Raw genomic sequence first — 15,344 nt, 5'->3', positions numbered from 1 at the left:
CATCAGTTTATGTTTTCAATTTTCTCAAGGGTAGACAAAAACCAAGTTTCGAAAATCCATAACTAGTCGATTACAATACCTTTTATACTATCCACACGAACCAGAAGTGGAAGGTGCTAGCTAAATAAAATTCCCTCATAAAAGTTTAAAATTTATAAACAAAAATTGAGCCAACTTGATTACAGAAACCATTTGATTTCCATTTGACGCAGGAGAGGTCAACCAACCCATAGGCTGTGGGTGGCAATATAATCGATTTTCCAAAACGGTAAATTTCTATATAACGAATTCATTGAAGAGAGAATTTGGGGATTCTTCTATTTAAATAAATATTGCTCTGCCAAGGCAATACGTACCTGATTGTATAGCTGTTTTACGATAATGAGGGTGCTTCCTAGCCGAAGACGAATTTTGTTTTGTAAAATTAAGACATTTATTTATATATCTAATTTCCTGTATTTTTACTTTTGATTAGAACGTAGAAACTAAAAGCGATTTGAAGATAAGTCGATGTTCATATTGGTTATTTTGCTATAGCATGAAGTTTGTTTCTTAAATAATTAAAGACCCATTTACAAAATAGGACTATTATCTTGATCCCTTTCTCATGCTTGATTAACCAAATAGGACTATTATGTTGACCCCTTTCTCATGCTTGACTAAATATTTATTTTTGGCAATTATTAGATATTTAACAAAACATCCAAACTTTTTTGCAACGTATAGTTTGTTCGGGATAAAACTTCTGTATTACAACACCCACTTGAGACTCTGAAAATTGTCCAATAATTTCAGACTGTTGCACCATTATTTCTGAATGACTTGAGTACCGCATGGGTGAACTGTGCACAAGTTCAAACTGTTACCGTCAGCTGAGACTACTAAGTCTATAACACATTATATTAGTCTCAGGTCAGCGATTGGCTATCTAGCTGATCGTGTACCCAATCATAATTGAATTTTAATTACGTATTGATAGTTTTTATCAGTAAAGTAATGATATGTTACTGTATTCAATATATCAGATTTCAGAAGCGCTTTACGTTTTACCCGGCATTCATGGTGGTACTCCTAGAAGACGAGTAAGTATAATGGATCATAATGTAGCTATATCACCATTCAAATCAAGGAAATGTCTGGTTTTATCGTGAAAATAAAACACCTGCTGTAATAGCTGCGGAACCGTAGCTCTTAGGTCCATGGTCCGCAAATAGTAAAAAATAACATAAGGACCTATTAAATAGCTACGGTTCCGCAGCTACTGCTGTAAATGATTTTAGATTTTTTTAATTTTCAGGTTGCAAAAAGAGAGAATATGGACAATTAAAAAGAACAGAGATTAGACTAAGAGGCCCCTTAAAAATTTATATGAATCAATTCTATATTCTTATTTGAAAAGAAAAAAACTATAAAAATTTTAACGGAAAACAGAAATCTCGTCAGAAGTTATGAAGACCATCACTATAGTAGTTTTAGACTTTTTATGTCAAATATGTTCACTTCTGAACTCCCAGTGTGCAGATCCTATAAAACTATCCATCCCTGTGATAAGATTAAAACCAAACAGACAAACAAACAAAAACACAAGGCTTTGTGAAACTGAGTCAGTCAAGTTTTGTACGCTTCACTCCCCATTCTCAACTAGCCCTTAAGAGGAAAACGAAACGAAAAGAACACTGGTAGGGAAGCATTCTACAATTGAATTATTAGATAGTATGGTGTTAATCAATGAGATATCATCCAAATTATAAACAAAACAAGGCAAGATACCTGAAGGTTCAGTGTAAATTATACAATGTGACAACGAGGGACATGATGATGATCACAGACACAAGTTTGATTCATAAGTCTAAAGAATCCTGTTTCTGTTTCTGTGGAAAAAAGAGGGCGGGAGCTTTAACAATTGGATGAAATAAGTGTCTGGCCATGTTTTCTAGTAACTGGCCATGGCATGTCTGAGGGATTGTGTTTTAAATTAATTCATTCTTATTGTCCCTTGTGACAGTTCAAGTGAGATGCATAATTTGCATACATGTAAGATGTAGTACAATGTACGTCTCATTGGGAGGGTCTGATCCGAGATCCCGCTTATTGTTTAGTGAGAATCCCATATCCTGTTTCTCGTTGCTCTAATAGCGCATTTAATTTCACATGTCTCGCCAGACTTCGTTTCCGGTTTTCACACTTAATCAAGGCCGTAACTAGGCATCTTATTTTAGTGAGGCAAAATAATTGAGCCGAGCGAAGCGAGGCGTTAAATTTTTTTGGAGGGTATGAAATGAATGGTGCAAAATCCTGCGTTCTAGGCATTTTTAGAGAGTTTGATAATGTTTTGAATTTGGACAGTTCTTATATAAATTGTTCATATTTAAAGACTTTTACTAATACCAAATTTTTAACAACTTTATTTGAATTTGTATGTAAGATAATCATCCAAATATCAATTTAAATCTGCCGCCAGAACATAGAACAAACATCGATTCAGTAGAGTTTGCCAATTATTTCTATGGTGGGTTCAGTCAAATTGTTTTAGAAGCATAACTTTGGTCTGCTGATATCCTTATCGCGATGAACATGGAGCATGGCAAGACCGCACAACCTCTCGCCACCCATGTATGCTCTTTTCCTAGATTTCAGTCGTTTCAGGGCAGTCTGTGTTTCTAAAGGTAGCACATTATCATCAACACAATGATCAATGTCTTCTTCCAATTCCTTCTCCATCAGCAATTCGGTAGCAGCATCGGTAGTAACAGTTTTGTTTGCAAAAGGGAATTAAGCTTTCCTATAAAGGCTAGCATCATCATACAGTCTCAGTTACAAAATATTAAACTCGCTTGTATGCTGACAAAGAGTAAACAAACTAGGGATAGAATGAGATAAGATACATGTATATGATCTATCTATAGAGTAAGTATATATGATATGGGTACAGGGGAATTAAAATGGAGTTTTGACGTTTACATGTAGGTCCGTAATTTCAAATTATTTCTGGAAATAGTCGGTGGTATTTTAGTTCCAGAATCTATAAATTTAGGGGTTAGGGGTTGGGGGTGTCTGATTCCGAAACCCCGAATATTAAAGAAATGAAATTCCGTAGTCCCGAATAAGTAAAGACAAAATCCTGTGATAAAGGTTCTATACCATTCCTCAATAATGTCAAATTGGAATATGGGATGTTCTTTCAATTTTTAAGGTTAAAGAAACATGGATCATGAAAAACTAATCCATGCATGTTTCATATTATTTATATTTTATTTATCTGTAAAGAGAAAGATTAAAGTTGATGAAACGGAGAAATGAATACACAGACAGGACTGCCCCCTTGCGATGCCCACTACTTGATTTGTCAGTCTACTTATCGTTTTTGGATTGTTCTAATGAAGTTACATGCAATATGCAGACTACGTTCACAAACAAATTAGTTTACTAGAATTATTCCTTCTTTACCTTCAGTGTCGCTTTTCCTTTTTCTGCAAGAGCCTGTTTTTAACCAGAGATCCATGATGATTATCGTTACTAGGTTAATGTAATTGAGAAACATCACCCGTTGAGATGCTGAGTTATATCCAGGAAGAATAGTTTAAAGGAATGATGACAAGTTATAGAAATTAAGGTTGAGACAGAACAACAAAAGACTATTTTATTTGTATATATGTATAAAAAAAAATAATCAGTGTCGAAATTTTAATGAGGCAATTGCCTCACTTGCCTCAAGGGTAGTTACGGCCTTGTTAATTAACTTTGAAAAAAACAGCCAATCCCGCTTTACCATTAGACATCTTAGACCCAATGAGACCCAATTGCATAAATGCTGGGTGTCTATCTGTCTGTGGATGGGTCCATCTACTAATAAAGTCTTGTAAGCTCTCTCAAGTGTACAATTCTTGCAAGTAAAGTAAAGTAATCTTTATTTAAAGTCGGGTTGCATATATATATAATAACAAGGAACATGAGCTGTTAAGAGCTCTTTAACTGACTGATATTAATAAACAAAACATACATCAACATGTAATAACATCAGATACATATATACAACACAAACATACATTTTTGTACAAACACTCACAGACAGCACATATAAATGCATTAATGAGAGTAGTAATGCCCTGTACCGTCGGGCGTCAAACGGCCATTTTCAGCTACCGTTAGCGTCAAATTGATTAAAATTTTACCGTGATTCGTCAAAATATCGCAATTCTGATTCGTCAGAGCTCTCAAATAATTATCGTTACCGTTATTTTGGGAAAAAAATTAACGTGATTCGTCAAAATCATTCGATTTTTGTATCGTCTAAAAATTGCATTTTTTATCGTCATGCACCAAAAATAACGGTTAATGTCATTTGGCAAGAATTTTTACCGTAATCGTCATGAAGGTACCACCATTACCACCCTCATTAATACATAGATAGCACATGCAAAAATAAAAGCTTAGCAAATGTCAAATATCAGCACATAGTAGCACACAGTATTTATATCTGAGTAGCACCTGCAAAATGTATGCCAGATACATACAAATGTAGATAAAATTTATATCATAGCTTAACATCAGCAATTTCTTGAATTAGCTTGAAAATATTGTCAATGAACTACATGTAAGAGTTTTGTCCCCTGTTTTTTAGTGAAACTAAATCATTTTAAAATTATATCAGCACTATTTGTAAATAGTTTGAAATTCACTGCCAATCAATTATTTTTAAAAGTGTTACAGTATGTGTCTCTTGGAAATATTGATTTTTACAAAAATTGTATTGGTATCATTATCATGTGTACATTTCTTACTGGATTTTATAAGTTATATATTGGGTTTATATCAGCAATCAATCAGACAATTTAGAAATAACACCTGATCAATAATGAATTACTAATAACTAGTGTGCATTTTTATTGCCCCTTGGAAATATTATGTTGGTCATTGCATTCCATTTTCTCTAAAATAATTCATTTTTTCTATAAAAAAAAAATATGTTTTTTAAGTATTGCACTTTGAACTTAAATGTAACAGACAGATGAAATATGTGCAATGCAGGGAACAGTGGAACTCTACTCTTAAGTTTTATTTAAATAAAATCTATATACTGGCTCATTCTTTTTATGCTTAGTTGCTCTGCATGGGAGTTGATTATTGTTTTACGGATGATACAGTCAGGGTTGGCAAAAACCCGGGTTTTATGAGTATTGCCCAGCCCAGTGGGAAATACTGGGAAAACCCGGGTTTTACTGGGTTTTAGTGGGTAATACTGGGCAATACTGGGTAATATTAAATACTGGTCTGAATTTTATAGAGTATTCAGTGATAAAACACAAATGTTATACATTCAAGATATATATAACCTTTTTTGTTTGTTTGGATTGGTAAAACTGTAAATATAAAGCAAAAATTGTTTTTTTTAAATAAATATAACTCCTATTAAGGATTAACAATTAAATGTACATGTAAGAAAAATTATATTTACATAATGTCTATGTACTGTCACTAATTAGTAAATAATTATTCAGATTAGAATGCAGATTTGTTTATGTAACAATATTAATCAGCCCTTTCAATTCTATATGTGTTAATGGCATGACCCCTTATTAGGGTGTTTATTTAGCAATATGAATGTATAACATTTGAAATGAACAATTCACTATAACATTGCAATATTTTTTTTTCTTTCAAAGTATGGATTAATATTGAAACAAATTGAATGCTTGGTAATTAACAAGGTTTCTTTAAATGTGCAAATCTTGTATTTTGTCTATATAGAAGGGAATGAAATTGAATTTTTCATTCTTTTAGAAATGACTGTCAATGGTTATCTGTATAAAAAGTATATATTTAGCTGTAATACTATGAAACTACACCAAGACTTTACTATTTTGTGTTAAAATAAGCTTAAAAAATCATATTGCCCAGTATTGCCCAGAATTCCCCATTTCTGAGAGTATTGCCCAGCCCGGGAAAACCCGGGAATTCCCGGGCGGGTAATACTTTGCCAACCCTAATGATACTTGGTTTAAAATTATTTCATGACTTGTGACAACATGGACAAAGGAACTAATATATATAATCTTGTACTTGTTCTAGAAATACTTTCACACATGCATATTTTAGTATTTATAAATTCTATTTTCAGCACTTTTACACTTTGGTTAAACTTGTTAATGTACAAAATGTATATTATATATTTCCCTCCTCACAGAGAATCCTATGTTGATATACATTTGTTTTTTTTTTCAGTGGACAAAATTTGTATGTGAATTACTCAACTTGTTCATGACTGACAATTGCTTTTTCTCAAATGAGCTTTGTGAAAAAGGCCACAATCTTACTTATAAATATAACATGCATTCTGAATCTATTAAATTGTGTTTATTTTTGTTTTAGGTAAACTGAGTTATGGCAGCCATCTTTCTTCAGAAGGATGCACAAGAGTTGTTAAAAAACAAATATGTCATAGTTATGGGAGGATCAAGTAAGTGTGCATTCAATTTTTTATTGATCAATGGTTGCTTTACACAGCCTCAGAAGAAGTGTGTTCATTCAATGATATATTTGGTTGATTTTTGATTTACCGTACACACTGAGCCTCAACACAAGTACATTGTACATGTATGTAATGTATATTAAAAATTTCTTACAGGAAACAGGTAAATGTGCCCAATTGTAATTATAATAGGAACTATAGGGCAATTGTTTAAATATTGTATCTATTAGTCAGAATCTAAAACATGGACTTTCTTTTATAATATGTACTATCCTTACAAGATTTATCATGACTATATTTGCAAAACCACACATATTTTGGGCAAAAACTGTTTGAAATAACAATAGTATCTTGTTTTCCTATTGACAACATCAAATTTAATTGCTATAATCATGATATTGCAATTAAATTTGTTTTAGATTCTGACTAATAGTGACTTTTTTGTTGTCACTGAGTCCAGCTCGCCCTCTATTACCTTCAATGGTGCAAGCTTTCGGGTAGATTACCAGGGGACAATGGAGGCAATACCAGAGCGCTGAAGCAGGAAAAATGTATAGCAAATGGTAAAACTTGATAAAATAAATAAGTTTCATACCTGAAATGCTTGTACAATATATATGGAAACTCATCTTAACAGAAGGAATTCAGTGTTTTATTATACTGAACAATTCAACTTTTTAAAAAGTCTACATAAATCATCTGAAAGAAAAAGAAAATGTCACATAAACATGCACATGATGAACTTTTTTTTTTTTTTTATAGCTTTGGTTGTATTTATAAATTTTTCATAAATTGTAATCAAGAGTCAGACTATATAAAACTCATGTGCATAACATAAATTTTACTAGACTAGCTAAAGTACTGTACACAGACCCATATAATACATCTATACTATTAAACGAGAAGACCTCATTTTGTGTGTCACTTCTCTTCCTTCCACGATAAATTAATCATCATCAGGGCAGTAACTAGCCTCTTTTAAAAGTGAGGCAAATATATTCACCAAAAATATTTCAGCGAGGGGTTAGGGGTGCCCCCAGAAGCTCTGAAAAAAATGATGCAAAATCGTGCATTCTGAGCGTTTCCCGGACACTTTCTTAATCTGAAACGCAATTTATTTTGAACCATTATTTTCAACAATATTCTGGTCTCAAAGCAAAATATATAGATTCAATGTAATTTAAGACTTTTTGAAGGTTTAAGGGACAACATCAAAAGACTGATATGTAGGATAAAGCAAAAATCGTAATTCTCATAATCATTAATATCGGAGCTGTCTGTTCTTGTCTTGTATTGTGTTTAGACTTTGGTGAATTTTTTTTATGAATGAATTTAAATATAATAACAATGCAGTATTATACTTTAAGTACTGCTTAAGTCGACACTAGGGACCATCTTGACCGTGTTTTATGGTATTAATGATTCTTTCATTGTTGTAGACCCTCCAACGACTATCAAGATGAAGAACAGGAATAAAAACCCTGACCATTGATAATTTGTATTTTTTCTATGTATTGACTTTGTGGTCGATTTAGTCCCGAGCATGTTTAATCCATAATTCCTTTATTTTCTATTAAAGGGTCTGAACACGACTTAATGCAAGGTTTAACCCTTCAATGTAAAAGGTCATATGGCAATACATTTGTTGTTTTTTTCAAATGATTTGATACCGTGAGATTGGTGGTCTCACATAAATTTAACCCATGTCAGCTAACTTGTTTTATCTACAAAAAGAGAGCCAGTTGAAGAGTTTTGTATTCTTTTATATTAAGTTCAATTCTCCATGAATTTTTCTGTGTCCAGTAGCATCGTATCTTCTAACATGTTCTTGAAATATTTTCTCGCAGAATGTCTGGCCATTGGTGGACATGCAACATTGCCAAACCACACAACCGTTCACCCGTCATTGAGATCTAATTTCAAATATTCTTACAAATTAATGTAATTTTTAAATAAGACAAAAGGTCCTTCGGTATAAGAAAACTCAAGTTTAAAACAAAATTACTTAATTTACAAATGAAAATCAACATTTAGCCTATAGTCATAAAGTAGGACAATAAATGAACAAAAGACAAACCCGGATACAGATAAGACACATAAATACAAACAATAGACCATCAACACTGAAAATTAAAGTAAATTAGAAACATGGATCACAAAAAAACATGCAGGGGCGACATCAGAAAGTAAAGAGAACTTGCTTATTGCAAGACACTCGCCGAGAAAACAATTTGATGTGAAGACAACTTTTTTTTTAAATTTCCAACATGAGGCATTTGCCTCATTTGCCTCCATGTAGTTACGGCCCTGATTATGCCTCTGTGTTCTATAGGTAAAATGCGTAGTCGCATTTGTCATCCATTCTTATGACTATTCAGATTGAGTTATTTTTGGAGAAAAACGACAAAAACGGATTTGGATATTGATTCCGTCATCAGCCTAACTTTTAGTCATAGATAAGACTTCCGGTTTGAAACATGCACAAGTACAACCAATCGTATGATAGATAACAAAAATGAAAAATAAATAAGCTAATCAGAGCGTTCTCCATATCATGGTGTTCAGATCGCAAGAACCACAACTATTATACCTCCTTTAATAGAGAGAACAATTATTTTTCGCGTTTATATAAATGTAAACTACGATTATTATTCTTTAATATATAGAGACTCTCTGTATTCTGTCTACTGTTTTCTTTGAAATGTTTACTATTTAAGGGGTCATGCCAGTTGCATATATATTAAAATAAGTAAAACATGTGGTAACAAGAATGTATCCATAGTACAGGGATGCCACATCGGCACTATATATTACCAAGTTTCGAGTTGATTGGACTTCAACTTAATCAAAACCATCTCGAACAAAACTTTAACCTCAAGCGGGACAGACGGACGAACGAACGAACAAACGAACGCTTGGATGCACAGACTAGAGAACATAATACCCATGCATAAAGCATAAAAATGTATTGTTGAAAGTCAAAGTAGTGATTTGGCAAAAATGAAAGTAGGTAGAGATTAGAGAGAGGCAGGACCTTTTTCGGGACATCAGGATCGTGTGTTTGTAAGCTCGGGATTTGGGGATTGAACCTTGCGGGATCTCTGAATATGAATCTTTCTAAATTCTGCATCTCAGGATTTCATGTTTTTAAGCCCGGGGTTTCGGGATCAGGACCCTTCCTACCACCACTCAAATTTGTCTTAGTTGGTCTTAGTCATTTATACAAGATTCATATCATACCATTGGTATGTTGATAAGGCTCTCAAAAGAAAAAGCACTGATGGACTGTCCTAGACGCATATTTCATTAGACTAATAATGGTCTATATATAAGCAGTTACATTTATTTCATATTTGAAGCAGCGCAAATTTTTAATTTAATTTGACTTTTACCAAAAGATGCATTGTAGCAAAGGAAAAGAATAAGTGTGGTCTGAGGCCAGAAACACGAAAAATAATTGAATTTAACAGACAGGAGGCAAACAAATATCGGACTTTGGAAAAAGGGAGATGGCTTTTGATACCTTTTAAGAAACTCTCCATACATAATATTTTTTACAAAAAAATCATCCTTCAACAGTTCACAAGTAGAATATGCCCGCAATTTCGCGGGCGTGTTCTAGTTTAATATATTTTAGATCTTTTAAAAATGCATCGTGAAGATTTTCTTATTCTTTTTTTTATTGCTTCTGGTAAGTGATATATTAATTTGAAACTAGAACAGACACAAATACAAATACAAATATTTTATTAGCACAAACTCATCAACAATAAATGGTTAAGGCTCAAGCAATAGTTGGTATCTCAGGGACAACAAACTTGCTGTTACCCTCATAACCAGTCAATAGGTGTATACTATTTGATTATGTGCAATACCAGGTACTATTAGATTATGTGCAATACAAGGGATATGTAACATTGTGCTGCAACAATATGTATTATAATACATTTCATTCTATTTACAGTTCAGCGGTCCATTTACAAAGACTTGATCAGACTTATACAAGGAAACACTTTTCTTACTGATAATCTTCTAAGAATGAAGGTAAGATTGAATGTAATAAAATTGAGTTTCAATGGCAAGAATAGCAAAACAAATCTAAGGAATAACTGACTTATCAGTTTTATAAATGCAGACATGAAACATTGATTTTGTCTTTTGTTGTTTCATGTTTGATGTTAGCAAGTATTAAAATTCATTACATGTACTAATACAATATTTATGTGACGTATAAAATTTTCTGACGTCAGACACTCAATAAATGTGTTCGTAGATAGTAGATGTTTTTTTGTTCTGTTAAATTGTTCCTTTTAAAATTGTTAAACGATGATGACTGATGTACCCATATTTTGACTATTATATTTCTTGTGTCTGTTTATTTAACGCATCAATGTAAAAATATCAGAAATTGATGAGACTGTCATTAAAGTGAGAGGGTTAGCGCTATAGAACCAGGTTTAATCCACCATTTTCTACATTTGAAAATGCCTGTACCAAGTCAGGAATATAACAGTTTTTGTCCATTCGTTTTTGATGCGTTTTGTTATTTGATTTTGCCAAGTGATTATGGACTTTCCCAATTGATCTTCCTCTAAGTTCAGTATTTTTGTGATTTTACTATAGCTAATGAAGCCATTAGAATCAAATTTTAGATAGAAATTATATCTTGGAAAGTGCAGGTCCTTGCTCTATATATAGTTAAACCATTAGACCTCGAATAGAAATGTTGCACTCTTATGGTTGGATAGTCTCAAAGCAAAGGCAAATCCAAAAAGTGATGAGTCCCGATAGTTTGCTTTTGATGAAGATGAAGTCCAATCAACTTGAAACTTAGTACACAATTTCACGGTCCACTGAACATAGTAAATGATAGTGCAGGTTTGGCATTCAGGTACTCTTGACACATTCTTGTTTATTAAGTCAGTAATTTAGAAATATGGAAGGAGGTCCTATAAAGTGAAATATCATAGTTATTGTTTCTTTGTTTTAGAAATTTCCCAAACTGAATGAATGAACTTTAAGGATGTATGCTTGAAATTTAAAAGAGTTCTTTTAAAAGTGATGTTTTGTAGAACAAGAAATGTTTTATGTTTCCAGGGTGAAGATTCCTGTCTTCGTGATAAACTATTAGATGGAGGTATGAGAGGAGCTGACAAGAAAGGGATAGGTTACAGAGAAGTCAGACAGTACCAGACAGACTTCTATTTCCTACAGTTTATCTTTATGACAAGATCTTATAATACTTATATAGAGTCAGTTATAAACAAGTTAGCTTTGGCAGAACAGAAACCAGATGTTATCATTGTTAATTCATGTCTCTGGGATATCACAAGGTATTTGATATAATTATAATAAGAATATGTGGTATGGTTGCCAATGAGACAAATCACAACCAGAGACCAAGTGACATAGAAGTAAACAACTATAGGTCACAGTATAGCCTCAATGTAGATAGCTCTCTCACATGTATGTACTGGTAGATTCCTCCGTTTTTCAGAGCACTCCTCAAGAGCTGTGAGGGTAAAGTGGAATCCGCGAATCCGCGTACACTCTCTTTTGGGATTAATGGAGATGTGTCACTTACTTATTTACAAGTTAACAATATCACAGGAAAAGTGGTTGAAATATAAAACTGCTATATTTTATTTGGCACAGCCACATACATAAATAGGATTAATGTGTACTAGCTAAAATTTTGATTTAAACCATTAGATAAAAGTAGAGGAAAACCTTTCAATTTTTTGACTGCTGGTAGTATCTTAAGGCAAAAGTTATATTAAATTTTGGACTAATTACATCAAATACATGATGCTGACAAACAGCTGTTGGGAGCTAATTAAGCTTTTGCAATGATAAAAACTTTATGCTAAAGTGTTATCTTAAATTGTTCAAAACAAACATTTTGACAAAAGTAATCGATAGAAAGTTTTCTTCTTTTTGTAAAGTTTCAAACTGGTCATGTTCTTTTCGGTGTCCTCAATGACTCATGTTCATATTTCTTTTTTTTAATCTTTATTCTGGATGAAGTCACTTTATGTTATTACTGGATGTACATCTAGAGCAAACAATGATAAATGAATAACAAAGAAAAATATATATTCGGTATAAAATTCATTTTAAAGGTAACATATCCTTCTAAGAGGGTAAATCCTACATTGGCTACATTTTCAAGGTTCATAGTAAAAGTTTTCTTAACTAAATCTGTTTGTTAAATCTTGTATTTTTCTTTTTAATTGTCAGTAAAATTATATTTTATAGAAAGAACACTATAAGGGGAGGCACCATTTCAGGAATTTCAGATTGTCATAAGGTTCTTTATACTCTTCCCTGGCCTAGTAGGCAATATGAGCCTGTTCTGCTCCTTTGAATTGTACATTGTCTGTCATCCATTTTTCAATTATTCAAAAATCAGATTCCTCTCTGAAACAACTGAACCAATTTTAATGCATTGGTTACTGCAATTAACAGAAGAAGTTGGTTTAGGTAAATTGAATTGTTTTTTTATGTTATATTTTAGATATGGTAAAATACCAGTGCCTGAATACAAACAAAATCTGCATAAACTTTTCAAAAAGCTGAAATCTGATTTACCAGAGTGCCTTGTAATATGGAATACAAATCCTGCTATATCTCATAACCCTAAGGGAGGAGTTTTTATACCAGGACTTGATTACTTAAAGGACTCAATGGAGTTACATGTCTTAGAGGCTAATTATTATGCCTCTAAGGCTGCTGTGGAGTACGGCCATGATGTCATTGACCTACATTATTTCCTTCGTCATCAAATTCATAGACGTGCTGAAGATGGGATCCATTGGGATATGACAGGGCATCGTAGGATAACAAACTTAATCTTGTCACATATTGCTCAAACATGGGGTGTAAAAATGCCAAAGCATATTAAAATACAGATGGATGATAATGGCAATGAAATAAATGAGAATTCACAACCTAATAACACAGGAAGTCGTGAGGAAACTGAAAAAATCAAATTTAAAAGTATTTTTGATGTTGAAAAGAAAATACCAGAAAAACCAAAACATGATGATATTGTTGAAGTTGAAGTAGCTAAAGATAAGAATAAACCCATACCAAATGCAACAAAACCAGAAACTTTCAAACCAAAGTCAGCTAGAAACAGAAACAATAAAAGGAAGCGCAGACAAGGACGTCAATGGCAAAATGACAGACACAGTCCAGTGCCTACTATGCATAATGATAATGTTCAAGTATTTAACTATAATCATCAGCCACAGAATGTACAGCATGCTAATTTCAACTTTCAGTCAGCCAATCAGATACAGCAAAATCCCTTTGTTCCACGCCCAAACCCATTTCATAATCCACCAATCCCATCAAATCAATTTCATCATGCTCATTCACAAAACGTGGATTATTCACAAAACGTGGTTCATTCACAAAACGTGGATTATTCACAAAATGTGGTTCATTCACAAAACATAGTTCGTTCACATAACATGGTTCATTCACAAAACATGGTTAATCAACAAAACATAGTTCATCAACAAAACATGGTTGGAAATCCATTTCAGAATCAGAACTTGAGGAATAATGCATTTCAACAACAAGACTTCAGAAATGACAATTTTCAGATGTTGAATTTTGACAATGGTCAATGGCAACCCTATCAGGAGGAAGAGTTATCCCATGAACATTTTCAAAATCATGCAGAACATAACAGGTTCAATCCGTATGGTAGGGAAAGAGGTCCTATGTATTAAATGATATGGGCAACTTGCCATCATGCAAGAATCATGGAATAAAATATCCCTTGGTTACATCTAGTCAAATACTTCAATGATAACATCTTGAAGTACTAGTTAATACATGTAGCATTTGCAGGAAATGAATATTTCAAATTTTGAAGTTAACTTTTGTACAGTGTATATATCAATTGTGTTTTTGTTTAAAATTGTTTTTTTGTTCACTCTATTTTAGAAATGTTCATAATGAGATTATAATAAACAAGGTCAAAAGAAAAGGAAATAGTTGACATACATTGTATATAGTCAAATACTACACTACAGATTCATGAAATTTCCAAACCCTTTTTTTTTGTGGGTTCATAAAATTTGATTGTTTTCAGCTTCCTTTTGCTGTAGTCTTATTTTTAGAACAATACTGTACAGCAACAGTTGGAACTCAGTGATGTTTGAAGAACATTATTCTCATGGTACAATGTATACTAAGGTGAAGCATCTGTATTAGTTTTCTAAACACATCAAATAGTTTATTTTATATGCTCCTAGATTCCAACATTTTTGTTTTTTTCAAAGGAGCCCACACACATTTATTGTATAGGATTACAGCTGTTCAAAGCTGGTCATGTTTATCCTGTTTATATCATCTAGATGGCAGAAGAATTTTGCTCCTGCATTTCATCATTTCTTAAACCATTTCAGATTTAAAATGTAATAATTCAACGTCAAAACTGTGTTTTAAAGATTTGTAGAAAAAAATTAATTTATCTCAAAACACATTTTACTTTCACAGGTCAAAAATTGTGGAAATATTTCGTAAGGTTTAATATTTTGTGTTTTTTTTTTTTTTGTAAAATGTCATTTTAATTATGAGAAACCTTGTTGTCCTCATATATAAATTCAAACGATTACTAAGATTTTGTATGCATTTTTAAACCAGTTGCAAAATGCAGCCATACTGTAATTGTAAACTGCTGTATTGTTTATAATAGCATCCATGTTATTTTTTAATACTGTTACGTTTTTTGCTTGTTTTTTATGTATGATGTAAGATAACGTAAATAATGTTACATATTAATTAAATGAAATCAAAGAAAATTGTATTGCCATATTTTTCAGGGTAATAAAATATTTGCATGGAGTAAACAACAAAA

General features: G+C 32.4%; 1 protein-coding gene across 4 annotated transcripts; it reads left to right on the top strand.

The window, feature by feature from the left end:
- The first annotated feature begins 1,057 nt into the window (after positions 1-1,057).
- LOC139520323 (PC-esterase domain-containing protein 1B-like) lies at positions 1,058-15,344 on the top strand. 4 transcript variants are annotated; one of them, XM_071312863.1, is made up of 5 exons: positions 1,058-1,082; positions 6,370-6,457; positions 10,434-10,513; positions 11,567-11,802; positions 12,987-15,344. In XM_071312863.1, the coding sequence occupies exons 2-5, from the start codon at positions 6,382-6,384 to the stop codon at positions 14,209-14,211; spliced, it is 1,617 nt and encodes a 538-aa protein (XP_071168964.1). In that variant the 5' UTR covers positions 1,058-1,082; positions 6,370-6,381; the 3' UTR covers positions 14,212-15,344. The 4 variants fall into 4 exon arrangements, with proteins under 4 accessions (XP_071168964.1, XP_071168961.1, XP_071168963.1 ...); XM_071312860.1 differs by lacking the exon at positions 1,058-1,082 and adding an exon at positions 1,607-1,679; XM_071312862.1 differs by lacking the exon at positions 1,058-1,082 and adding an exon at positions 1,627-1,797.

Source organism: Mytilus edulis, chromosome 4 (assembly GCF_963676685.1).
Source record: "Mytilus edulis chromosome 4, xbMytEdul2.2, whole genome shotgun sequence".
Taxonomy (NCBI): domain Eukaryota; kingdom Metazoa; phylum Mollusca; class Bivalvia; order Mytilida; family Mytilidae; genus Mytilus; species Mytilus edulis.
This window is presented reverse-complemented; position numbering and strand designations above follow the sequence as displayed.

Excerpts from the sequence above, each read along its gene's own strand:
- LOC139520323 (XM_071312863.1), top strand. The coding sequence starts at position 6,382 with ATGGCAGCCATCTTTCTTCAGAAGGATGCACAAGAGTTGTTAAAAAAC. Across the intron at positions 6,458-10,433 it reads CATAGTTATGGGAGGATCAA|TTCAGCGGTCCATTTACAAA; the intron begins GTAAGTGTGCAT and ends TTCTATTTACAG. Across the intron at positions 11,803-12,986 it reads TGTCTCTGGGATATCACAAG|ATATGGTAAAATACCAGTGC; the intron begins GTATTTGATATA and ends GTTATATTTTAG.